Source organism: Bufo gargarizans, chromosome 5 (assembly GCF_014858855.1).
Source record: "Bufo gargarizans isolate SCDJY-AF-19 chromosome 5, ASM1485885v1, whole genome shotgun sequence".
Lineage (NCBI taxonomy): Eukaryota > Metazoa > Chordata > Amphibia > Anura > Bufonidae > Bufo > Bufo gargarizans.
In genome coordinates this window covers 465,970,721-465,998,293 of record NC_058084.1, presented here as the reverse complement: position 1 = coordinate 465,998,293, position 27,573 = coordinate 465,970,721, and the positions used below count along the sequence as shown (strand labels likewise).

At 45.4% G+C, this 27,573-nt stretch overlaps 1 protein-coding gene across 5 annotated transcripts in view; it reads right to left on the bottom strand.

Moving 5' to 3' along the window:
* Nucleotides 1-27,573, bottom strand: part of LOC122938595 (nitric oxide synthase, endothelial-like) — an 80,332-nt gene that overhangs the window by 26,400 nt on the left and 26,359 nt on the right. For all 5 annotated transcript variants that reach the window (XM_044294202.1, XM_044294201.1, XM_044294203.1 and 2 more), the window contains 13 exons: nucleotides 21,912-22,008; nucleotides 21,161-21,309; nucleotides 20,770-20,932; nucleotides 20,570-20,661; nucleotides 18,272-18,413; nucleotides 18,039-18,178; nucleotides 16,572-16,746; nucleotides 10,427-10,528; nucleotides 9,851-10,045; nucleotides 9,098-9,177; nucleotides 8,812-8,956; nucleotides 8,135-8,239; nucleotides 7,975-8,042 (listed from right to left, as the gene is read on the bottom strand). In XM_044294202.1, coding sequence (XP_044150137.1) covers nucleotides 7,975-8,042; nucleotides 8,135-8,239; nucleotides 8,812-8,956; nucleotides 9,098-9,177; nucleotides 9,851-10,045; nucleotides 10,427-10,528; nucleotides 16,572-16,746; nucleotides 18,039-18,178; nucleotides 18,272-18,413; nucleotides 20,570-20,661; nucleotides 20,770-20,932; nucleotides 21,161-21,309; nucleotides 21,912-22,008 — 1,653 coding nt within the window. The remainder of the gene's footprint in view (nucleotides 1-7,974; nucleotides 8,043-8,134; nucleotides 8,240-8,811; nucleotides 8,957-9,097; nucleotides 9,178-9,850; nucleotides 10,046-10,426; nucleotides 10,529-16,571; nucleotides 16,747-18,038; nucleotides 18,179-18,271; nucleotides 18,414-20,569; nucleotides 20,662-20,769; nucleotides 20,933-21,160; nucleotides 21,310-21,911; nucleotides 22,009-27,573) is intronic.

Below are 27,573 nucleotides of genomic sequence, written 5' to 3'. Positions count from 1 at the left end.
ATGACTACTATAATACTGCTCTTATGTACAAGAATATAACTACTATAATACTGCTCCTATGTACAAGAATATAACTACTATAATACTGCTCCTATGTACAAGAATATAACTACTATAATACCGCCTCCTATATACAAGAATATAACTACTATAATACTGCTCCTATGTACAAGAATATAACTACTATAATACCGCTCCTATGTACATTTATATAACTACTATAATACTGCCTCCTATGTACAAGAATATGACTACTATAATACTGTTCCTATCTACAAGAATATAACTACTATAATACTGTCTCCTATGTACAAGAATAAAACTACTATAATACTGCTCCTATGTACAAGAATAAAACTACTATAATACTGCTCCTATGTACAAGAATATAACTACTATAATACTGCTCATATGTACAAGAATATAACTACTATAATACTGCTCCTATGTATAAGAATATAACTACTATAATACTGCCTCCTATGTACAAGACTATAACTACTATAATACTGCTCCTATATACAAGAATATAACTACTATAATACTGCTCCTATGTACAAGAATATAACTACTATAATACCGCTCCTATGTACATTTATATAACTACTATAATACTGCCTCCTATGTACAAGAATATGACTACTATAATACTGCTCTTATGTACAAGAATATAACTACTATAATACTGCTCCTATGTACAAGAATATAACTACTATAATACTGCTCCTATGTACAAGAATATAACTACTATAATACCGCCTCCTATATACAAGAATATAACTACTATAATACTGCTCCTATGTACAAGAATATAACTACTTTAATACCGCTCCTATGTACATTTATATAACTACTATAATACTGCCTCCTATGTACAAGAATATGACTACTATAATACTGTTCCTATCTACAAGAATATAACTACTATAATACTGTCTCCTATGTACAAGAATAAAACTACTATAATACTGCTCCTATGTACAAGAATAAAACTACTATAATACTGCTCCTATGTACAAGAATAAAACTACTATAATACTGCTCCTATGTACAAGAATATAACTACTATAATACTGCTCATATGTACAAGAATATAACTACTATAATACTGCTCCTATGTACAAGAATATAACTACTATAATACTGCTCATATGTACAAGAATATAACTACTATAATACTGCCTGCGATGTACAAGAATATAACTACTATAATACTGCTCCTATGTACAAGAATATAACTACTATAATACTGCCTCCTATGTACAAGAATATAACTACTATAATACTGCTTCTATGTACAAGAATATAACTACTATAATACTGCTCCTATGTACAAGAATATAACTCCTATAATACTGCCTCCTATGTACAAGAATATAACTACTATAATACTGCTCCTATGTACAAGAATATAACTACTATATTACTGCTCCTATGTACAAGAATATAACTACTATAATACTGCTCCTATGTACAAGAATATAACTACTATAATACTGCTCCTATGTACAAGAATATAACTGCTATAATACTGCCTTCTATGTACAAGAATATAATTACCTGATAGAACCATGTGTTTCCTATAGTGAACCTGGTATTACTCTATAGCACTAGATGTTACATGTGATCTTGTACATTAGGACACGTGGGCTCGGTATAACACGTGTAGTGTGCGCGGTATGTGGTCGTTGTGACGTGTTCACTTTTTTAGTCACAACATGAATAATATGAGAACACAACTGGGCTCTAAAATTAATCTGGAGCGCTTCCTTCCCGAGGATCCTGTTTCCTGCTGGACGGGGAGAGCGTCATATAATAAACGATTTGTGCTGCTCGTGTTCTCAACAAATCTGGGAATTAACTCTCCCTGACTGGAGGGGGCGTCACCTCCTGTATGATGTCCACGGCGGGACTGATCTCACAGCGTTCACGTGTCCTGTGTTATATTAGTCACTGCCGCACATGTCCTATATTTTCCCACCCAGTGTTCCTAGTCTTAGCACTGACTGCCCCTGGTTGTCACCCAGTGTTCCTAGTATTAGTAATGACCACCAGTGGTTGTCACCCAGTGTTCCTAGTCTTAGCACTGACCGCCCCTGGTTGTCACCCAGTGTTCCTAGTATTAGTAATGACCACCAGTGGTTGTCACCCAGTGTTCCTAGTCTTAGTAATGACCACCAGTGGTTGTCACCCAGTGTTCCTAGTCTTAGTAATGACCACCAGTGGTTGTCATTCGGTGTTCCAAGTCTTAGTAATGACCACCAGTGGTTGTCATTCTGTGTTCCTAGTCTTAGTAATGACCACCAGTGGTTGTCATCCGGTGTTCCTAGTCTTAGTAATGACCACGCCAGTGGTTGTTACCCAGCTTTCCTAGTCTTAGTAATGACCGCCCCTGGTTGTCACCCAGTGTTCCTAGTCTTAGTAATGACCACCCCTGGTTATCACCCAGCTTTCCTAGTCTTAGTAATGACCATGCCAGTGGTTGTTACCCAGCTTTTCTAGTCTTAGTAATGACCGCTCCTGGTTGTCACCCAGTGTTCCTAGTCTTAGTAATGACCACCCCTGATTGTCACCCAGCTTTCCTAGTCTTAGTAATGACCACCAGTGATTGTCACCCAGCTTTCCTTGTCTTAGTAATGACCACCAGTGATTGTCACCCAGCTTTCCTAGTCTTAGTAATGACCACCAGTAATTGTCACCCAGCTGTCCTAGTCTTAGTAAGTTGTTTTCACCCAGTGTTCCTAGTCTTAGTAATGACCACCAGTGGTTGTCACCCAGTGTTCCTAGTCTTAGTAATGACCGTCCATGGTTGTCACCCATCTTGACCAGGTCAGTGTATGTAAATATGAAGCAGAACGATGAGTTGATGTCTGAATAGTCAGGAGATCAGACTCTGCTTTTCAGCCTGTTGTCCGGTTTCCCCAAATAATTACTAGGGGTTTTAGAAACACGTAGCAGACCTGGATAAATGGAGTGGCCCCCAGTGTGTTCTGGGGCCCTAAGGTCCACCTGTACAATTTGATATCAATAAAAATTAAATGGTGAGTCAGTAGGTGGATCTAAGAAGATGGGGTAGAGAGGGAGCGCACAGTGATAGCCATGGGCCAAAATGTACCTGGAGAAGGCCCTGCCTATCATGGCTGGCCTTAAACTGGAAGAGGCCTCTATGATACCTTTAAGGTAATTGGTCTTTTCAATGCAACATCTTTCAAGTGCAACTCTTTAAGTGCACATACCGAATTATACCAGAATGTAATATTATGGATATGGAATCCACTTTGTCATCACCGTCTACTGACCATCACCAAATTCTCTCCTCTCCAGCTATGTCTGCATTGAACCTAACGGCTGCACCCAACTTTTTCAGGGTCTGATATTGTCTACACCCATCATTCCTTCTAATCCCCTGTATGTCTGCATTGAAGTTTGAAAGTCTCTTTCCCTGCTGGATTTATTGAGTATTTGTTTACATTGACTATTTCACCCCTGTATCTGGTTCTCCCTTGATTAGGCCATATGTAGCCCCCTCCCCTCTTGGTCACACCTGATTGAACACTGAGTGGTATAAATCTAAGTTTCTAGGCCTTTCAGACCTTGGTCTTTTCAATGCAACATCTTTTAAGTGCAACTCTTTAAGTGCACATACCGTATTATACCAGAATGTAACCAGAAGGGGACCACAGGTAATTACAGAAATAGTTAATGCAATGTTTCACTTTTTCATCTTACTCTTCCCACTTTTCCACAAGCTGCTGAAATACCCTCACATCTATTCATCCAGCAAGGAACTATTCATCTCTCCCTCCATCTTACCTTCTCATCTGACCGCTTGCACAAACCTGTTTGGCAACGTAAAACACTTCCTTCCCAAACACACACAGATACCTCCTGCCCTCTCTTATTCTTATCTATTGACACTTTCTCTGCTTCTCCTTATTGCTGGTGATATCTCTCCAAATCCAGCCCCCCTCAGCAAATCCCCACTATCACCTCCATGTCCCACTACAAATCTCCTTCTACAAGTTTCTGCAACCCCTTAAACCTAATAACCATTCCTCTGACCCCTGCTCCTTTGGTTCCTCTTGCAGGAGCATTGCACGCTCTGTCTGTAACAAACTCTACTACATTCATGACCCCTTCATCTCTCGAAAACTTTCCTTTCTGGATCTCATAGAAACATGGCTGACACTCTCTGACACCTTCTTCCCTGCTGCACTCTCATATAGTGGATTTCATTTCACTCACACCCCCCGCCCCGGCTGCAAACATGGTGGAGGAGTTGGTCTTCTCCTATCAGACACCGGCTCCTACAGCCCAACTCCACTGCCATCCTCCCTTACACTCACTTAATTTGAAGTACACTCTGTTCACATCTACTCTCCCTCCAACCTTCAAGTAGCTGTCATTTACCTCCCCCCAGGCCCAACCACCATCTTTCTTGACCACTTTAAAACCTGGCTCCTACACTTTCTTTCTGCCGACATCCCCACTATCATCATGGGTGACTCCAACAACCCTATTGACACCTGCCACTCAGCCGCCTCTAAACTCCTATCCCTCTCTTCCTCCTTCGGCCTATCACAGTGGTCCTCCGCTCCCACCCACAGAGATGGTCACACTCTGGATTTTATCTTTACCTGCCTCTGCTCCCTATCTAACCTTTGTAATTCGCCTCTCCCCCTATCTGACCACAACCTACTCACCTTCTCTTCAGTTTTTTCTTCTGCTGCTCCCCCGGTCAACACTAGCACCCCCTCCTCCCCGCAGGAACCTTAAACATCTCAACTTTCGGTTGCTTTCTGACTCTCTTCTGCCACTCTCTATCATTTGTTCCCTCCAAGACCCAGATACAGCCACCACCCTGTATAACACCACAATAAGCAATTTTGCGGAACAGGTGCGGACCCATTCATTTTCAACGGGGCCGGAATGTGCCGTCCGCATCCACATATGCGGATCCGCACTTCCATTCCGCAAAAAAATAGAACATGTCCTATTCTTGTCCGCAATTACCGACAAGAAAATATATTTTCTATGAGAGTGCCGGTGATGTGCGGTCCGCAAAATGTAGAACGCACATTGCCGGTGTCCGTGATTTTTGAGAATACGCAATTTTAGGATCCGCAAAACACATACGGACATGTGAATAGACCCTAAGGATCACTTCACCGCATACAAGAAATCCCTCCTCATTTTCAAATCCTCACTCGCTGATGCAAAACAGGTGACTTCTCATCTCTTATATCTTCCTTGTCCCACAGCCCTAAACAACTTTTTAACTCCCTTCTCTGTCCCCCAGCGCCCCCACCCTATCCTCTCTTCTCAGCTGAGGACTTTGCCACATACTTCAAACAAAAGATCGTCAACATCAGAGAAAGCTTCAGTGCACAGTACCCACAGATCCTCTACACCAGTGTTTCCCAACCAGTGTGCCTCCAGCTGTTGCAAAACTACAACTCCCAGCATGCCCGCACAGCCAAAGGCTGTCCAGGCATGCTGGGAGTTGTAGTTTTGCAACAGCTGGAGGCACACTGGTTGGGAAACACTGCTCTACACAACTGCTCGGTCCTCTTCTCCCAAAACCCGCTTCTCCACCATTACAGAAGAAAAACTCTCCACTCTACTCTCCAGATCACATCTCACCACCTGTGCACTTGACCCAATCCCATCCCACCTCATCCCACCTCATTCCTAACCTCACCACAGTGTTTATCCCAGCCCTAACTCATCTCTTCAACCTATCACTAACCTCTGGTGTCTTCACCTCTGGTTTTAAACATGCCACCATTACACCCATCCTCAAAAAGCCTTCACGTGACCCATCTTCTTTGTCCAGTTATCGCCCTATATCACTTCTTCCATATGCCTCAAAGCTATTTGAGCAACATGTCCATTCTGAACTGTCCTGTCACCTCTCCTCCTGCTCCCTCTTTGACCGCCTACAATCTGGCTTCCGACCCCACCACTCGACTGAGACTGCCCTCACCAAAGTCACCAATGACCTACTAACAGCCAAAACCAAAAAACATTACTCTGCCCTCCTTCTCCTTGACCTGTCCTCTGCCTTCGATACTGTTGACCACTCCCTTCTATTACAAACTCTCTTATCTCTTGGCATCACTGACCTGGCTCCCTCCTGGATCACATCATACCTCACAGACCGGACGTTTAGCGTCTCCCACTCTAACACCACCTCCTCGTCTCCTCTGTTGGTGTCCCGCAAGGCTCTGTCCTAGGACCCCTGCTTTCTCTATCTACACTTTCGGTCTGGGACATCTCATAGAATCCCATGGTTTTCAGTATCACTTTTATGCTGACGACACACAAATCTACCGTACCTCTCTGGTCCAGACATCACCACCTTACTATCCAGAATCCCACAATGCCTATCTTTCATATCCTCCTTCTCCACTCGCTTTCTTAAACTTAACATGGATAAGAATTCATCATCTTTCCCCCATCTTGTTCACCCCCCCCTAACAGACCTATCTATCACGATCACTGGCTGCACACTCTCCCCGGTCAACCAAGTCCGCTGCCTTGGATTGACCTTGGATTCTGCTCTCTCCTTCCGACCGCACATCCAAGCCCTTTCCACCACCTGCCGCCTCCAACTCACAAACATCTCCCGCATCCGCGCTTTCCTTAACTTTGAATCTGCGAAAATGCTCGTACATGCCCTCATCATCTCCCGCCTAGACTACTGCAACACTCTCCTCTGTGGCCTCCCATCTAGCACTCTCGCACCCCTCCAATCTATCCTCAACTCTGCTGCCCGACTAATCCACCTCTCCCCCTGTTACTCCTCTGCCTCTGCCCTCTGCCAATCCCTTCACTGGCTCCCATTGCCAACGAATTCAGTTGAAAATACTAACAAATACATACAAGGCCGTCCACATCCTGTCCCCTCCCTTCATCTCTGAGCTACTTTCCCGATACAACCCCACACACAATCTCCGATCCTCACAAGACCTCCTTCTCTCCTCTCCTCTTATCACCTCTTCCCACAATTGCCTCCAAGATTTCTCCCGTGCATCCCTCATACTCTGGAACTCGCTACCCCAACATATCAGACTCTCACCGACAGTGGAATCCTTCAAAAGAAACCTGAAAACCCACCTACAACCAGTGACCCTGCTGCCTCTATACCGCCACGACCAGCTTCACCTGCACCTACTGTGTCCTTCTCCCATACCATGTAGATTGTAAGCCTCGCGGGCAGGGCCCTCTCTCCTTCTATAGCAGTTTGTAACTCGTCTTGTTTATGCTGAGTGCAATTGTCTGTATTATGTATGTGCACCGCTTATCATATGTACAGCGCTATGGAATAAATGGAGCTTTGATAATAAATAATAATAATAATTCAGTTCTGTTCTAATATCTTTATACAGTTCTCAAATAATACCACCATATAGTGGTCATTTAATGCCTCTATACAGTAGTCATATAATACCTCAATACAGTACTTAAACAATACCACCCTACAGTGTTCAAATAATACCACTATACGGTACTCATATAATACCTCCACGCACTACTGAAAAATACCACCATATAGTGCTCATATATTGCCTTCATACAGTACTCAAATTATATCTTCATACAAGTGGCCATATAATACCTCCATACAGTACCTAAATAATACCACCCTACAGTGCTCAAATAATATAACTATACAGTGCTCACATAATACCCAGTGCTCTAATAATAATACCACCATACAGTGGTCAAATAAAACTACAATACGGTGCTCAAATAGTACCACCATATATTTCAGAAATAATACCTCCATACAACTTATACTGTATAATACTGTTATTATGGTGGTTTCAGACCTTGAGTGCCAAGACAACTGTGGCGCCCCCTTCACCCTCCAGCAGGGAAGGTTAAGGCACTCTATGCAAGTGCACGTTATTGCACACCCCCTAAGGCCGGTTCAGCAGATCAGCACCCTCCTCCCCCATATGTACTCACTTCTGTTGCTCCGGCTGGAGGGCAGCTACATGAGGTGAGGTCATCTCCATGAGTTCCCGGGAAAATGCCTGTGGAATGTAAAGACCAGACATAGGACTTATGATGCAGGTATCAGAGGCATTAGTGGTTTTACCCGGTAGGATATTATAGATTTATTTACCTCACCGTTCTCTGGTGGGTCACCATTACCAAATGTACTTGTCACTACCAGAACGAGGGTCTCGTGCTCCAGGTTGACCGTATCATACTGATCCATACAGATCACCTAAACAGAACAGATGACAAAGCTGATGACTGGTGGGAATCATGGGGCATTAAAAAAGCAAAAACACAACATGACACGACCATCACAAACATGGTAGGACATCATGGGGACTACACAAAGCCTGACTGATCCCATCCCGTCACTTTCCACAGCTTGATTTTGACTGCTATGAGCACCTACATACCTTGGCTGCACCCACCTGCACTTGACTTACCTTCTAAATTTGTCATTTTTTCCAACTAGCTTCCATATGCAAACCAAAATGACTAAAGAACCCTCAATAATACAGTACAACCCCACACCAAGTGGCCCAATTTCTCTTCTCAATGAAAGGTACCTGGGAGCACTCCTTTACAAAAACATCTATCACTGAGAACTTGGGAGAGACTGGTAGGAATTTTCTAAAAAAATCTAAAACAAATGCCCCTTAATTCATGACAGTCCTCAAATCTCCGTGGTTTTTGGAAAAAGTCCTCTGACTAGAAGCAGGGTGCTGATATAAACTCCCAAGATCCCCCGACTCAACGTTTTCCATCCTCCCAGCCTGCCGTTTTTTAAAGACCTCTTCTTACCTTGGGATCGAAGGCATATGAGAAGATGCTGCAAAGGTTCTGAGCATAGGTTTCTGAGCGACCAGTCTCGGTGGCGTAGAGAATGGTGGCCTTTACCCTCCGAGCCATGGCTTGTCCCATCAGTTTAGCAGAAAACTTCACTGCACTAGAAAACCAAGAAGAATCTTGGAAATTGACATGATATCCCAGCTGGGGAACTGGAAGGATTCTAGACCCCCCCTTCCCCCAGTCCGATGACCCAATTTATTCACACATGTTAAGGTCCTGCATAACCTTATTGACTTACTTTGCTACTTCCTTAAAGGTTCTCTTCCGAGTGATGGTGCTCTGAGATCCCTTCCAGATGTGGTATTTCCAGGGGTCCGGCTGCAATATCAAGGTTGTTGTTGAGAGGGTTCAACGAGTCAGAGAACTTGATGACAGATCATTTCTTAGGTGGTCATGCATGGTGCAGTTGATCCATTGCCACCACCTAAAATACTGGTGGTGGTACCGGTGACGAAAAGGTTCTAAGAATAAGGAAATGTCTCACCAACCATAGGTTGAAACACCTGACCATGTATGGCCAACTTGATTGATGTAAGGACAGAAATCACAGGAGACACAGAGGAATCATAAAAAGAAAACTCTTAGGTTGTGATGAAAGTCGGGGTTGTCCAGTGGGGCAAAATGTTCAGAAAATTGCATAAAAGAATCAATACCGATCCCCTGCTGCTGCTGTTCGATGCTTTCTTTTGGTCTCCATTTGCTGGTCCTGGCTTGATGCACTGGAAGAGTCATTGACTGATAGATAGGGCCATTCACATTCTCACGTTCCCAGTATATCAAGACAAGTCCAGGAAGGAGAGACCAGTTGGACACTGTAAAGTTCTAGAATAGGAGCAGCAGGGTGAGTATGGCTCCTTTTTTTTCTTTAAGCACTTTGAGCAATTTTGCCCGGCTGGAGAATCCCTTACGTGTGGACATATAATGGAAAACTCTGGTCCCGGAGGTTATGGAGTAAAAACGAAGACAGGAGTCTCAGAAAGTTCTCAGGCACCTGGTAGAGGTAGGAAGGAGAAAGGTGGTAGTTGACCATCTCTTGATGGAATACAGGAGTCAGACTGCCAGACATCGGTGGCACAATCCAGACCCAGTCTGCTGGGCAACCTCCTCGTAAGCGGGTCTCGTGTTCCAAGTGTTTCATGAAAGACTCTGTGGCTGAATGGTGGTCCACCATGGTGACCTTATCAGCCTGAAATAAATCAAACAGCATTGATATACCAAGATAGAAGACTGTATAGACAATATGCCCCTGTCGAATCCATGTATATTTTGCTTCTTACAGACCTCGCCACTCCCTTTTGGATACAAGCTGTGTCCCAGGTTGCCTAGCTCTCATTTGTCTTCCTCTCTGAGTGACTACTGCTTGAGTACCCATAGTATAAATAGTATTATTACAAATTATAGAGGCTCTGTGGCTATTTTTCCTATAGGAGGTTATTTATGTTTTCATGTTGCCTAGCAACCACCGATTTGCAGAGTGAGTGACCACTATTTGAATATATGTATCATACACTTGGTCAGAGGTACAATAAAGTAGGCCTTGATGCTGTAAGTTGTCATGTAGGGTTACCTGGTAGCTATGTAGAACAGCGATGTTAACCTCCAGAGCAGCCCTGTCCTTCCACAGGGATGAGGTTTTTTTGGTGTCCAAACCGAGCCTCTTGGCCACATCCTGTAAAGATACTCATTGTATGAATCAAACAGATGACATACGGCTGAATATTTCTGGGCAGGACTGTGAACGACAGGTTTCAAATCCTGCCCGCTACGCCAAAAACAATATACAAATTCTAAATTTCTATATTAAACAGTGCTTGGTGTAAACACAACATCTCCCACAATGCACCACAGAAGAAAACACTCCTTTCTAGTAATTTATAATGTTAGGCAGCAGGTTATGTACAGTGCCTTGAAAGTATTCATACCCCTTGAACTTTTCCAAATTTTTTCACGTTACACCAACAAACTTAAATGTATTTTATTGGGATTTTATGTGATAGACCAACACAAAGTATGTGTGAAGTGAAAAGAAAATGATACATGATTTTCAAAATTTTCATAAATGAAAATCTGAAAAGTGTGACGTGCATTTGTATTCAGCCCCCTGTACTCTGATATCCCTAAATAAAATCCAGCGTGACCAACTGCCTTCAGAAGTCACCTAATTAATAAACAGAGCCCATCTGTGTGTAATCTATTCTCAGTATAACTCCAGCTGTTCCGTTAAGGCCTCAGAGGTTTGTTAGAGAACATTAGTGATCAAACTGTATCATAAAAACCAAGGAACACACCAGACAGGTCAGGGATAAAGTTGTGGAGAAGTGTAAAGCAGGATTAGGCTAAACTGACAGCCCAGGCAGGGATAGCTCTAATTAGAGAAGCAGCCAAGAGGCCCATGGTCACTCTGGAGGAGCTGCAGAGATCCACAGCACAGGTGGGAGAATCTGTCCAGAGGACAAATATTAGCCGTGAAATCCACAAATCTGGCCTTTATGGAAGAGTGACAAGAAGAAAGCCATAAGAAGACTTGTTTGCAGTTTTCCACAAGCCATGTAGGAGGCACAGCAAACATGTGGAAGAAGGTGCTCTGGTTAGATGAGACCAAAGGTGAACTTTTTGGCCTAAATGCAAAACATGTGTGGTGGAAAACTAACCCTGCATATCACCCTGAACATTTCACCCCCTACGTGACACATGGTGGTGGTAGCATCATGCTGGGGAAGGCTTTTCTTCAGCTGAGACAGGGAAGTTGGTCAGAGGTGATGGGAAGATGGATGGCGCTTAATACAGGGCAATCCTGGAGGAAAACCTGGTAGAGGCTGCAAACGACTTGAGATTGGGGCAGAGGTTCACCTTCCAGCAGGACAACTACCCTCAACATCCAGCCAGAGCTACAATGGAAGGGTTTACGTCAAAGCATCTTCATGTGTTAGAATGGCCATTGAGAATCTGTGGTAAGACCTGAAAATTGCTGTTCACAGACGCTCTCCATCCAATCTGACTGAGCGCGAGCTCTTCTGCAAAGAAGCTGATAGAGACATACCCCAAAAGACCTGCAGACGTATTTGCAGCAAAAGGTGGTCCTACAAAGTAATGACTCGGGGGGCTGAATACAAATGCATGCTGCACTTTTCAGATTTGTATTTATTGATTTTCTTTTCACTTCACACATACTTGCACTTGGTTGATCACAAAAAATCCCAATACAATACATTTAGTTTTGTGGGTGTAACGTGAAAAAATGTGTAAAAGTTCAAGGGGTATGAATACTTTTTCAAGGCACTGTATGTGACTGGCAGATGTTGTATTTGTACTTGGCTGGAGCCAGGGTACAGTGTGTGTGGCACATCTCCAGGGGGTCCTCAGCGCTTCCTGCGGACTAGTCCAACACATATTGCATCCTGTATCTTTGGGATCTGTGACAGCCTCTTGCGGTGCGATTCTCACGTTTCGTTAATCTTCGTGGTAACCTCTGCACGTAGCGATGTGCTGGCTTTTCTATACAACAGTCATGTTCAGCATTTACTTGGCTAGAAGATGTAAGACGTGGCTGTATGTTCAATCCACGCAATCCAAACCAGGGCAAAATATTCCAGTTGTTATCAGACATGTTCCTTGTAATGTGTCCGTTTTTATGTAACCTTATTTTTTCTTAGCCTTTACAGCAGCTGCCTGACTCTTTTTGATTCACTGTTCCTAGGTTCTCTTCCATCTCAAGTTCTCTCAACACTTGAAGGGGTTTTCCGGAAATTTTGAATTGATGACCACTCCTCAGGAGAGGTCATCAATGTCAGATCGGTGGGGGTCTGACGCCCGGCACCCCCGCCAATCAGCTGGTTGAAGAGAAGGCCGTTCTCCGTGCTACCGCAGCCTGTCCTTCATTGTTTACCTGCTCGCCATCGACATTGCAGCGGTCAGCAGGTGTCATCTACAAGAAGCCTTCCAGTAGACTGGGCCATAAGTATTTCTATGCAGGGGCGTTGCTAGGTTCAAACATTCGGGGCCAGACCCCCAGATGTTTTGTCCCAGGCCGCGAATGTGCTGGCCGCCAGAGATATACCACTGTATTGTCATCCTCAGGACCGTGCAGCGGGACATGGAAGCCAACTGAGGCCTATGAGAAGTAGTGTGGGTATTAGGCGGTATGATGAAGTCTAGACGCATGCGGTGCATTGACACTGCTGCGAGCGCCTGAGAAGCCGGGAACTCATTGCTGCTTCACTGATAGCGGTCGGAAGTCAGGTGAGCATCTTCTTTTTTCTTGTCTGTTTGGCAGCATGGGGAGCATTATAAGGACTGTGAACACTACAGGGGGCCCGGGGGGCACTATAAGGACTGTGAACACTACAGGGGGCCCGGGGGGCACTATAAGGACTGTGAACACTACAGGGAGGGGCACTATAAGGACTGTAAACACTACAGGGGGCCCGGGGGGCACTATAAGGACTGTGAACACTATGGGGAGGGGCACTTAAGGACTGTGAACACTACAGGGGGGCACTATAAGGACTGTGAACACTACGGGGGGGGGCACTATAAGGACTGTGAACACTACGGGGGGGGGGGGGGCACTATAAGGACTGTGAACACTACAGGGGGCACTATAAGGACTGTGAACACTACAGGGGGGCACTATAAGGACTGTGAACACTACAGGGGGCATTGTAAGGACTGTAAACACTACAGGGGGCCCGGGGGCACTATAAGGACTGTGAACACTACGGGGAGGGGCACTATAAGGACTGTGAACACTACAGGGGGCACTATAAGGACTGTGAACACTACGGGGAGGGGCACTTAAGGACTGTGAACACTATGGGGAGGGGCACTATAAGGACTGTAAACACTACAGGGTGGCACTATAAGGACTGTGAACACTACAGGGGGCACTATAAGGACTGTGAACACTACAGGGGGCACTATAAGGACTGTGAACACTATAGGGGGCCCGGGGGGCACTATAAGGACTGTAAACACTACAGAGGGCCCAGAGGGCACTATAAGGACTGTGAACACTACGGGGAGGGGCACTTAAGGACTGTTAACACTACAGGGGGGCACTATAAGGACTGTGAACACTACAGGGGGGCACTATAAGGACTGTGAACACTACAGGGGGCATTGTAAGGACTGTAAACACTACAGGGGGCCCGGGGGCACTATAAGGACTGTGAACACTACGGGGAGGGGCACTATAAGGACTGTGAACACTACAGGGGGCACTATAAGGACTGTGAACACTTCGGGGAGGGGCACTTAAGGACTGTGAACACTATGGGGAGGGGCACTATAAGGACTGTGAACACTACCGGGGGGCACTATAAGGACTGTGAACACTACAGGGGGCACTATAAGGACTGTGAACACTACAGGGGGCACTATAAGGACTGTGAACACTACGAGGAGGGGCACTATAAGGACTGTGAACACTATGGGGAGGGGCACTATAAGGACTGTGAACACTATGGGGAGGGGCACTATAAGGACTGTGAACACTATGGGGAGGGGCACTATAAGGACTGTAAACACTACAGGGTGGCACTATAAGGACTGTGAACACTACAGGGGGCACTATAAGGACTGTGAACACTACAGGGGGCACTATAAGGACTGTGAACACTATAGGGGGCCCGGGGGGCACTATAAGGACTGTAAACACTACAGAGGGCCCGGAGGGCTCTATAAGGACTGTGAACACTACGGGGAGGGGCACTATAAGGACTGTGAACACTACAGGGGGCACTATAAGGACTGTGAACACTACGGGGAGGGGCACTTAAGGACTGTGAACACTATGGGGAGGGGCACTATAAGGACTGTAAACACTACAGGGGGGCACTATAAGGACTGTGAACACTACAGGGGGGCACTATAAGGACTGTGAACACTACAGGGGGCACTATAAGGACTGTGAACACTACGAGGAGGGGCACTATAAGGACTGTGAACACTATGGGGAGGGGCACTATAAGGACTGTGAACACTATGGGGAGGGGCACTATAAAGACTGTGAACACTACAGGGGGGCACTATAAGGACTGTGAACACTACAGGGGGCACTATAAGGACTGTGAACACTACGAGGAGGGGCACTATAAGGACTGTGAACACTATGCGGAGGGGCACTATAAGGACTGTGAACACTACAGGGGGGCACTATAAGGACTGTGAACACTACAGGGGGGCACTATAAGGACTGTGAACACTACGGGGGGGGGGGCACTATAAGGACTGTGAACACTACGGGGGGCACTATAAGGACTGTGAACACTACAGGGGGGGGTATTATAAGGACTGTGAACACTACGGAGAGAGGCACTATAAGGACTGTGAACACTACAGGGGGCACTATAAGGACTGTGAACACTACAGGGGGGGGCATTATAAGGACTGTGAACACTACGGAGAGAGGCACTATAAGGACTGTGAACACTACAGGGGGGCACTATAAGGACTGTAAACACTACAGGGGGGGGACTATAAGGACTGGGAATACTACAGGGAGGGGCACTATAAGGACTGTAAATACTACAGGGAGGGGCACTATAAGGACTGTGAACACTACAGGGGGAACTATAAGGACTCTTGGCACTACTAGGGAGTACTATATGGACTGTGGGCAATACAGGGGAAAACTATAAGGACTGTTGGCACTACAGACCGGCACTGTAAGGACTGTGGGCACTGCAGGGAGAGTTTAAGGACTGTTGGCACTACAGAGAGGCACGATTATATAAGGACTGGGGTGCACTACAGGGGAGACTATAAGGTCTGGGGGCATTATGGGGGCAGTTTAAGGACTAGGGACACTACAGCGGGGCACCATAAGGATTGTGGGCACCACAGGGGGGTACTATAAGGTCTGGGGCACTATGGGGTGCAGGTTAAAGACTGGGGAACTACAGGGGGACACTATGAGGTCTGGGGCACTATGGGGGGGGGGGGGGTTGTAAAGACTAGAGGCAATATAGGGTACATTTTAACTACTGAGGGCCCTATGAAAGGACTTACTACTACTGGGAGCTCTATAGGGGTGCCTTATTAATATAAGGGGTGCTATAGGGTTGCCCAATTACTACTGGGTGCACTATTGTGGGCATTATTATTTGGCACAATATAGGAGCACTACTAATGGGCACACTTAGAGAGTATTATCATTATTGGGGGCACTGTTACTAATAAGGGCACTTTGGGAGAGAATTATTGCGATTGGTGGGGCTTTTCTATTACTATAGGGGGGCTATCTTTATGGCAGTATAATTTCCGCAGTATAGTATTTGGAGATATTAGGGAGCTCAGCGGGCACAGTATTGCGGGGGGGGGGGGGGGGGGGGGGGGCAGCAGGGTGACATTGTTGTGGCATCAGGGTCGGGAGGATAATGATAGAGAAGTGAGGAACCTAAGATCTCTGTGTGGCACTGTGCAGAGACGAGGCGGCTGAGAGAAGTTGTCTGGGTTGAATGGAGAAGATGAAACTGGACGTAATAGGTATGTGGTGCTGTATAGTCCTGTATGTTTGGTGGTGTCCATGCAGCAAGTAAAATATGTCTATAGTGCTAGAGCGTGGGGGGCGATATGGGCCATATACATTGGGGCTTGGGACCTTTGGGTCTTTTGAGACCTTAGCAATGCCCCTGCTTCTATGGTCCATCAGTTCTATATGGACAGTGCAAACCTGGGCTGCAATCTGCTACAATATAACTCTATACACTTACCTCACATATATTATATCGATAAGTGTCACATAGGTTCCTCATCCCAATCTCGGTGTTCATGTACCAGCCATTAAATGGCACCGCTGGGAACTCCAACCCTCCGATCTCCAGGAGTAAGCTGCTGACGGCAGGCAATGCGTACCACTTTAATCCCAAATCTGCAAACCACTCATAGCTAGAAGGCAAGAGAAGAAAACGCAGCCAATTAATATGGACCATGAACATGTTTCTGAATCATAGTGCCATCGCTCCTGAATCCCTAAAGCATCTGCAGTCACTGTGTGCCGTCTCGTCCTCTTGTAAGCTGGCTGTCTGAAACCTATCATTGTCCTCCAAATTAGTTAATGGTAACTTCCCTGATGGTTTACGGTAACAAAGGGTTTAATGGAGAGATCCCTGGTGGTCTAGGCTAAATTAAATCCCTATTGGTCTAGAATGGTTTATTAGGTTTATTATAAATGTTGACAGGGCAGGTGGTTGAGGGTGGAAAGGGGTCTAATAATGACATAATTGGTGGTCAGCAGTGGTAAAACAGTTAAAAGAGACGTCACTGATGGTCTAGGGCAGTGACAGAGAATAATAGTAAAATCCCTAATCTAGAGTGCTAAAGGGCTCACGAAAACATCTCTGTTTATTTAGAGTAGTGAAGGTGTTATTGGTGACATCCTTGGGGGTCCAGGGTAGTGAAGGGGTAAATGATGTGATCCCTATTTGTACAGAGTGGTAAAAAGGTTAATAGTGAAGTCCCTAATTTGTCTAGGGCAATGAGGGAGATTAATAGTAAAATCCTTGATTTTGGGTGCTGAAGGAGTTAAGGGAGACATCCCCAATAGTCTACAGTCATGAAGGTGTTCATGGTAACATCCCTGGTGGTCCAGGGCTGTAACGGGGTTGATGGTCACATTCCTGGTGGTGTATCGTAGCAAGGGGCTTAATAATGAATCATTGATGGTCTGGAGTGGTAGAAAGGTTAATAAAGATGTCTCTGGTGGTCTAGGGTAGTGAGGGAGGTTATAAGTAAAATTACTCACCTAGGGTGCTAAAGGGGATAAGGAGCTATCACTGGTGGTCCACAGCAGTAAAGCAGTTATTGATGACATCCCTAAGGGTCTAGGATGGTAAAAAAGGTTAATAAAGATGTCTCTGGTGGTCTAGGGCAGTGAGGGAGATTAATAGTAAAATCCCTGATCTAGGGTGCTAAAGGTGAAAGTTTTAATTATGACATTTCTGGTGGTCCAGGGCAGTACATGGATTAATGATAACATCCCTGGTGGTCAAGGGCATTAAATGGGTTAATGGTTAAATCCATGATTGCCTAAGGGCAGCATGCCTAAGGATAGCATATTTTGTTGGAAACATGAGTCTTCAGAAACACCACTAATAATTTTATTTTCACAGGTAAGGATGCTACACGGTGATGGCCACCAACTCATCCTGAAGAACAGGATGGAGACTGTTGTTGCTTACTTTGGATGTCTGATGGGCACCTCTAAGACAAGTTCAGGTGGGATTTCAAAGACTTTTGGATCATCTCCGTTGGCTTGTAAGAGAAGAGGCAACACATCGAATCGCCCACCTCTTGGTTTCCAGCCCAGCTGGACACATAGCTGTAAGATGGAAAGTGGTGGGACATTTATCAGTAGGTGCAGCCTAAGATGCTTTGGTGCAGATGAAGAGCATAAGTGATGACAAAATCTCACATCTGTCAACTCCACATTGGATGGATCTCCCACCACAGTGTCATCCGCTTGTCTGTATCCCGCATAGCGGATAAGCTGGCTGTTCCAGATCCTGAAATCCGTCGCCCCATCTTTTCTTTGAGGGAAGATGGTAATAGCTGACCTGTGCATAGAAAGAAATTATGTGAAAACCCCCAAGGTGATGGAGTCTCCTACCAAGAATGGTCAAGTTAAATGAATGCCGCCAAATTCCCATACATGCTCTTCCTGTTGGATATTCTACAGAAATCAAGGGAACCTTAAAGGGAGTCTGTCGGTTGCCAAAACCAATAATACTGCGAGTAGGGTACATCAACACAGTCATACTTTTTTGCCCATCATTTGACCCATTATTGTAGAAAAAATGAGCTTAGGCAAATGAGTTGGCATGTGCCCTGAGGGTGGACCCAAGAACTTCATGTGCTCTGGGTCTGCTGAGTAGACCACTGTCAACACTGTCCCCGTGGTCTTGATTGAGAGCTCCTCCTTGTGTCAGTGTGATCTGCACTGACATCTCGTGCATGCACCATGCTGTCCCGGAGGGAAGAAAGAAAATTTACCAGAATTGCACACTTTGCAACCACTTAAATAGAGGTTGGCTGACCCGAACGATACAGTTGGTTTCTTCCGGGTGTATAAGGAGGCCATGCATGCACAGTGGACCACGCCATCGAGAGTACTGGGCATGCACCAGCCTGGGACAGCATGATGGATTGGCGAGCACAATGGCGCCACAGGAAGGAGGAGCTGCTAATGAAGTCAACGGGGGAAGTGCTGGGTTTACTTTCCTTACAAGATCCCAAGCACTGGCGGTTATTTGGTCAGTCCTCGTGGCACTTGCCAACTCATTTGCGTAATTGATTTACATACATTCACTGAGTTGATCAGTGGGCACAAAGGTATACTTGTACCTATGTTGATGTTTATGGTTGGGGCCATGGCGGACAAAAAATTCAGATCTCCAGGGAGGCAACTATCTTTGAATTTGGGGATAAATATGGGAAGCTTTTGGCTTATCTAGCCCGGTCTGGGCAGCCATGTGCTTACATCTTCTGTCACGTCTAGCAAGGGTTCCTCTTGTACTGATCCTTTGGAGATTAACCTTGTTTTTCGCTCTTTTTATTAGGACCTCTATTGTTCCAGGTGCCCAGCAGATGCAACTACGGCCAACAATTTTCTTAATACCATTCCTCTACCACGGCTAACTGTAGCACAGGCAGCCTCGCTGGATGCCCCCGTTACCGTAGATGATGTTGCCGAGGTCATTGGCACTCTTCCTTTCGGAAATACCCCAGGCTTAGATGGTATCACTGGAGACTGGTACAGGGCCAACTCTGAAAGTCCCCCGGCTGAGTGAGATGTAAAACATTACATTTTCCCAGGATTCCCTACCAGATTCCCTCAGACAGGCTCTGGTGGTGGTTCTGCTTACACCAGGGAAGGACCCTCTGATGCCTGATTCTTATCGCCCTATTTCACTCCTCAAAATACTGGCAAAAATACTCACTATGAGGCTGAATAAAGTGAACTTGTCCTTAATCCATTCTGACCAGACTGGCTTCATCCCGGGAAGGCCACCGATATAAACATCCAATGGCATTGGAGTCCCTCGGATTTGTATTAGCCTTAGATAGCTGCAAAGCTTTTGACTATTGAGTGGACTTATCTCTGGGGGTTATTAGCAAGATTCAATATTGGACCTCATTTCTGTAAATGGGTACAACTGCTCTATGACTCTCCCTGGGTGCGATTTAGAACAAACCTTGATGTCTCTAGCCCTTTTCCCTTGAAGTGGGGCACACGTCAGGGTTGCCCTCTGTCTCCTTTACTATTTGCTTTGGACATTGAGCCGCTATTCGTAACTCCCCGGATATCAAGGGCATTTTCCCGGGAAAGGTGTCCATGTACGCGGATGACACACTGGTATATGTGGCAGATGTGGGTCCTGCCCTGGAGGCTCTTTTACACCTCCCGGAGACATTTATGTCCTTTATTGACCTTAGGGTGAACTGGAACAAATCTGCCCTCCTTCGCATGTCCCCCAACTACCCACATTTCTCGGCGCTTCCAGTTACCGTGTCCGTTGTGACTTCCATTTAGTACCTAGGAGTCATAATATAGCCAGAGGTGCATAACTTTATGGCATTAAATTTAGATCCATTGTTCTGCACATGATGGGCTCTAGAATTGTGTTGAAGACCCCCTCAGAGACAACTATACAACATTTCGAGAAGACTCAGTTGACAGATGGTCTATCTCTGCCCACCAGTCACACGATACCTGATATTGCCTTTGTTAGTGGCGTATTTGATATGGTTGAGAACGTGGGTGAACATCTCCTGGGATGACCTGCAGTCTCTGGCGTCAAACACCTACAGAGAGACAAGCAAAGCATCTACAGCTCATACAAGACATATGATCCATATTAGAAGCCTTGTAGATGCCCTGTGCTGCATCTTCACATAGCGATCTCTAAATACCTGAAGCTTCGACCACTGTATCCTGCCCACACATCGGGCGGCATTCCTCCACCCCTGCTTGGCCCCAAAGATCAGCTCCGTCTCCTTGAGTTGGTAGGTTCCTGTGGTCAGAATCTCCTGCTCCACCTCCTTCGTCCGCTCCAAGTGAGCTTTAGACTGGGCTCTAAAGGAGATGAAAGGTGTATAAGGAAGAAGACCCCAAAATCCAAATAGAGTGATAGGAAACACCTACCATGATCTTACCTCCATCCCTGGAGTACCTATGTAGATCCGACTGAACCATCTCGGCCATGCCAACCCCTTACCCTGGATGCAGCAGACCTGACCATTATGGTGTCCAAAGAAGACGTGCTTCCCCCAAGAAACAGGCACAGTCATTATGACCACTTACCTTTTGATGGAGGTGTAGTACTGGTTGATAAAGTCCATGGCCTTGGGAAGAAGTTCCTCTGTGGATATTGGTCCATGTGGTTGAGGACAGGACATCTGGGGTGGAAACATGACAGAGCCCAGGCACCGAGCCTTTGTGCAGGGCACGTCCTGTGTGCAGGAATGAATAACATCATGTTAGCAAAATTTTGATGGTTGCCACTGGAAACAGTCATGGGTCATATAGCTCCACGCCACTGCCAGACGTGATATAACGGCTCAGTTCTAAGGGTATCTGTCTGGCAGCAGGAAATCTGCAGAGTTTAGCTTTAGGCATGAACGGAGAAGAACATTTCATACAAATCAACAGTAGTTTCGATAAGGATTTTCTAACCGTGCGGTACACTAACTGCCCAGGGAAAGTACGGTCTTAGCGGAAAACCCCTTTAAATGAACTGGTGATTATGGAATATAATATTCCAACTAGGACCCTGGATGCACCGGAAAGTGTTGATAGGGGATCTTACCACTAGGTAGCGCTGCACACATTATCCTTCACCCTACTGGTTGTCTCATTGCAAGTTTTCCCACTATGGGATAAGTGTCTGAATGGTGCGACTCTGGCTGCTGAGACCCCCTACTGATCACGAGAACAGGGGTCCGTGCTCCCCATTTGAATGGAGCAGCAGATGTGTGACCACCACTCCATTCAGCTCTATGGGGCTGCCAGAGACAGAGGAGCACAAGAGCTTGCAGTCTGTCTGTTCCTGTACCTGCTCGGCCTGCATGTGCAGCATGTCGTAGGACAGGCTCTGGTTTCCCCAGTTCTTTATGCGGAGACATTTTGGGTTCTGACTTCCGTTAGCCTGACTGAAGGGAAACACAAAGGTCAGTAAATGTGAAATCATCTCACAAGTTCCAATCATCATTAAAGATTACATATATAATTCATATGCATAAACAACTGATTCACTGTGTACATACATTGCTTAGTATGTCCTATACTCCAGAGCTGCACTCACTATTCTGCTGGTGCAGTCACTGTGTACATACATTACTTATCCTGTTCTGATCCTGAGTTACATCCTGTATTATACTCCAGAGCTGCACTCACTATTCTGCTGGTGCAGTCACTGTGCACATACATTACTTATCCTGTACTGATCCTGAGTTACATCCTGTATTATACTCCAGAGCTGCACTCACTATTCTGCTGGTGCAGTCACTGTGTACATACATTACTTATCCTGTACTGATCCTGAGTTACATCCTGTATTATACCCCAGAGCTGCACTCACTATTCTGCTGGTGCAGTCACTATGTACATACATTACTTATCCTGTACTAATCCTGAGTTACATCCTGTATTATACTCCAGAGCTGCACTCACTATTCTGCTGGTGCAGTCACTGTGTACATACATTACTTATCCTGTACTGATCCTGAGTTACATCCTGTATTATACTCCAGAGCTGCACTCACTATTCTGTTGGTGCAGTCACTGTGTACATACATTACTTATCCTGTACTGATCCTGAGTTACATCCTGTATTATACTCCAGAGCTGCACTCACTATTCTGCTGGTGCAGTCACTGTGTACATACATTACTTATCCTGTACTGATCCTGAGTTACATCCTGTATTATACTCCAGAGCTGCACTCACTATTCTGCTGGTGCAGTCACTGTGTACATACATTACTTATCCTGTACTGATCCCGAGTTACATCCTGTGTTATACTCCAGAGCTGCACTCACTATTCTGCTGGTGCAGTCACTGTGTACATACATTACTTATCCTGTACTGACCCTGAGTTACATCCTGTATTATACTCCAGAGCTGCACTCACTATTCTGCTGGTGCAGTCACTGTGTACATACATTACATTACTTATCCTGTACTGATCCTGAGTTACATCCTGTATTATACTCCAGAGCTGCGCTCACTATTCTGCTGGTGCAGTCACTGTGTACATATATTACTTATCCTGTACTGATCCTGAGTTACATCCTGTATTATACTCCAGAGCTGCACTCACTATTCTGCTGGTGCAGTCACTGTGTACATACATTACTTATCCTGTACTGATACAGAGTTACATCCTGTATTATACTCCAGAGCTGCACTCACTATTCTGCTGGTGCAGTCACTGTGTACATACATTACATTACTTATCCTGTACTGATCCTGAGTTACATCCTGTATTATACTCCAGAGCTGCACTCACTATTCTGCTGGTGCAGTCACTCTGTACAGTCGTGGCCAAAAGTTTTGAGAATTACATAAATATTGGAAAAGTTGCTGCTTAAGTTTTTATAATAGCAATTTGCATATACTCCAGAATGTTATGAAGAGGGATCAGATGAATTGCATAGTCCTTCTTTGCCATGAAAATTAACTTAATCCCAAAAAAAGCATTTCATTGCTGTCATTAAAGGACCTGCTGAGATCATTTCAGTAATCGTCTTGGTAACTCAGGTGAGAATGTTGACGAGCACAAGGCTGGAGATCATTATGTCAGGCTGATTGGGTTAAAATGGCAGACTTGACCTGTTAAAAGGAGGGTGATACCTGAAATCATTGTTCTTCCATTGTTAACCATGGTGACCTGCAAAGAAACGTGTGCAGCCATCATTGCGTTGCATAAAAATGGCTTCACAGGCAAGGATATTGTGGCTACTAAGATTGCACCTCAATCAACAATGTATAGGATCATCAAAAACTTCAAGGAAAGAGGTTCATTTCTTGTTGAGAAGGCTTCAGGGCGTCCAAGAAAGTCCAGCAAGCGCCAGGATCGTCTCCTAAAGAGGATTCAGCTGCGGGATCGGAGTGCCACCAGTGCAGAGCTTGCTCAGGAATGGCAGCAGGCAGGTGTGAGCGCATCTGCACGCACAGTGAGGCCAAGACTTTTGGAAGATGGCCTGGTGCCAAGAAGGGCAGCAAAGAAGCCACTTCTCTAAAAAAAAAAAAACATCAGGGACAGATTGATCTTCTGCAGAAAATATGGTGAATGGACTGCTGAGGACTGGGGCAAAGTCATATTCTCCGATGAAGCCTCTTTCCGATTGTTTGGGGCATCAGGAAAAAGGCCTGTCCGGAGAAGAAAAGGTGAGCGCTACCATCAGTCCTGTGTCATGCCAACGGTAAAGCATCCTGAGACCATTCATGTGTGGGGTTGCTTCTCATCCAAGGGAGTGGGCTCACTCACAATTTTGCCCAAAAACACAGCCATGAATAAAGAATGGCACCAAAACACCCTCCAACAGCAACTTCTTCCAACAATCCAACAACAGTTTGGTGAAGAACAATGCATTTTCCGGCACGATGGAGCACCGTGCCATAAGGCAAAAGTGATAACTAAGTGGCTCGGGGACCAAAACGTTGACATTTTGGGTCCATGGCCTGGAAACTCCCCAGATCTTAATCCCATTGAGAACTTGTGGTCAATCCTCAAGAGGCGGGTGGACAAACAAAAACCCACTAATTCTGACAAATTCCAAGAAGTGATTATGAAAGAATGGATTGCTATCAGTCAGGAATTGGGCCAGAAGTTGATTGAGAGCATGCGCAGTCGGATTGCAGAGGTCCTGAAAAAGAAGGGCCAACACTGCAAATACTGACTCTGCATAAATAAAAGCCTTTGAAACGTATGAAGTGCGTGTAATTATATTTCACTACATCACAGAAACACTGAGACAAAGATCTAAAAGCAGTTTAGCAGCAAACTTTGTGAAAACCAATATTTGTGTCATTCTCAAAACTTTTGGCCATGACTGTACATACATTACATTACTTCTCCTGAGTTACATCCTGTATTATACTCCAGAGCTGCACTCACTATTCTGCTGGTGGAGTCACTGTGTACATACATTACTTATCCCTACAAGACTTTTAGGGCTCATGCACATGCTCGTGATCCCTGGGGCTGAACTGACTGTAAATTAGTGTTCGGTGACACAGTCACTTCATACTGAAGCTTTCTTACTATTCTTAAAGTCACATTTGCCTAGTTATCTAGAGGACCATTATTTTCGGTCTGTACCAATCCAGTGAATGAAGGGTGGGGGGAAGTGATGGTGGTTGGGGGGGAAGGTCAGTTGAGTTGCTGTCTCCCAGCAGGAGGACGCTGTGTGACCACAGAGGTGAAGAAACGGAATATAACACCATCTGCACACTGTCATTGCTGCAACTTCCGAACATTTGGCTTCTACGATTGTGTAATTAAAGGGGTGATCCCTCAAAGAGGACAAGGGGTCCCAGCAGTCCTACAATGATCAGCTATCCTGTGACTAGGTGATGAGGTTCATGGGTTAACCTATAACAGTTTGACAAAAGCAACTTGTTGACGATCTCCATGTAGTAAGAGTTGTTCTCCTCTTGTTTTGGATGTTCATGGGTTAATGAGAAGAGCCAATGGGCATGTAACCAATGACACCCACTGTCCAGTCACAGCAGGACAACAAAGCCTAAACAGCGACACATACGAAAGGTCCACCACCAGCAGCTTGTTGACAGTTTCCAGTTGACAGTGGTACAGAATAAAATTGAAAATAATTAGCAAAAATGGCACAGACTGGGTGAAGTGCTCAGCAGGACACAAGGCACGTGGAGCTGGACATGGAAAAGTTGACCTTGCACACCAGCTGACGTCACTTTCCTGAGCAGAACAATGGAGATCCTGGCACCTTTCACTGGAGCGCCGCTGGTCCTGATATGATGGGAAATGAGATGTTATCACTGGAACTGGGCTCGTCCTTCCTACAAACTGGTGTGGACACCTGGGAAAAGTGTTAGATCTTGGGACAGGAGAATCAACGTGACCTCTGAGTCTTCACCTCGGCCCTTTATGTCCAAAATGAAGAAAACTCTCGAAGTGACCAAGTAAAGGGTTAAGAAAGCATTTCACACATAGCCGACCAGAACCAATCATGGTGCTGATGAAGTCCAAGGTCCTAAGATTACCTCTATAAGTGAGGCACCTATAGGTGATAGGGACAATTATCTACCTTGGTGAGGGAGAAGTATTTACATCCCAGGTAACAAAAGCCTCTGTGAATGCTTGGAGCACTACTTAGAGTATTCTACAGGTTACAGTTCATGTTGCCTAGCAACCCTGACCTTCCTGTCTAGGTGACCACCCTTTGAGTACAGGTAGCTTCCTGTACTAGAGTAGTCCCAGAACGTTCTATCTCCAATACAAGGAAATATCTCTATGGCTTTTTTCATGATCCTAACACCACCTAAGGGTGGACTTTATGCAGATCTAGACAAAGTGGATGAATCTCAAAGGCTCTGGACAGACATAAACATGCCCTCACAAATATCGTGAAGGATGTATTTAATGCTGACTGCTGTTAGGTTCCTTCCTTCCACAGGTTGAGAACCACGGTCCTAGAGTAGTCTATAGGCTGTAGCACTTCGTGTTGCTTGGTCACCCCCCCCTAACATCCTGTCTGGGTGACCAACATTTGAGCATAAGCTGCATAGCTACATGTACTAAAGTGGTCATAGGAAGTTCTGTCTGCTGTACACTAGATTGCCTCTAGATGCTGCACTGACTTGTTTTAGGTTCCACTCAAGAGGCCGGGGAGCCACAAGTTGGAAACCACATTCCTAGAAAAGTCTTCTAGGTTGTAGCACATGACGTTGTCCTGTAACCACTAACTTTCTATCTGGGTGGTCATCTATCGATTATGTCTGCTGTACAATAGACTGCATCTCTAGGCTGCAGTGACTTGTTCCTTACACTTAAGAACCTGGGAAGCCACATGTTGGAGACCACAGAGTATTTCAAAGGTTGCAGGATTTCACCTCGCCTAGAAGATCCCCAACTTGTCATCTGGTTGAGCACACATACCCATTCTGTCTGCTGTACACTAGACTGCCTCCAGATACTGCATTGACTTTCTTTAGGTTCCTTCCACTGAAGAGGCCGAGGAACCACAGGCTGGAGACAACAGCCCTGGAGTATTCTGTAGGTTGTAGCACATAATATTGCCATCTAGCCCCTCTGGGTGGCCACTGGTTGAGCACAAGTACTCATTCTGTCTGCTGTACAATAGACTGCCTCTCCACACTGCACTGACTTGTTTCAGGTTCCTTCCTCTCAGGAAGCATTAGAAGCATTGCAGAAAGAGAGGCGATTTTAGGTTTAACCCCCGGAAGAATCCACATCTCAACCTCTCAAGGAACACACACCTATCGTGTGGGTTCCGCAGTGTGTAGTAGTCCCCAGTCCTAGACTGTGGCCCCTGGGTGGAGGGTGGATTGATGGCTCTGGATAGAAGGGAGATGCAGCTGCCAGCATATAACACAATGTCCTGCAGCCTACGATATCACATGATCCGCCATTAAACCCGCAATATCACATGACCTCAGAAACACACCGCCAAAAATAACCAGAGGACAAATACGAGACAGATTCTATCATCAGT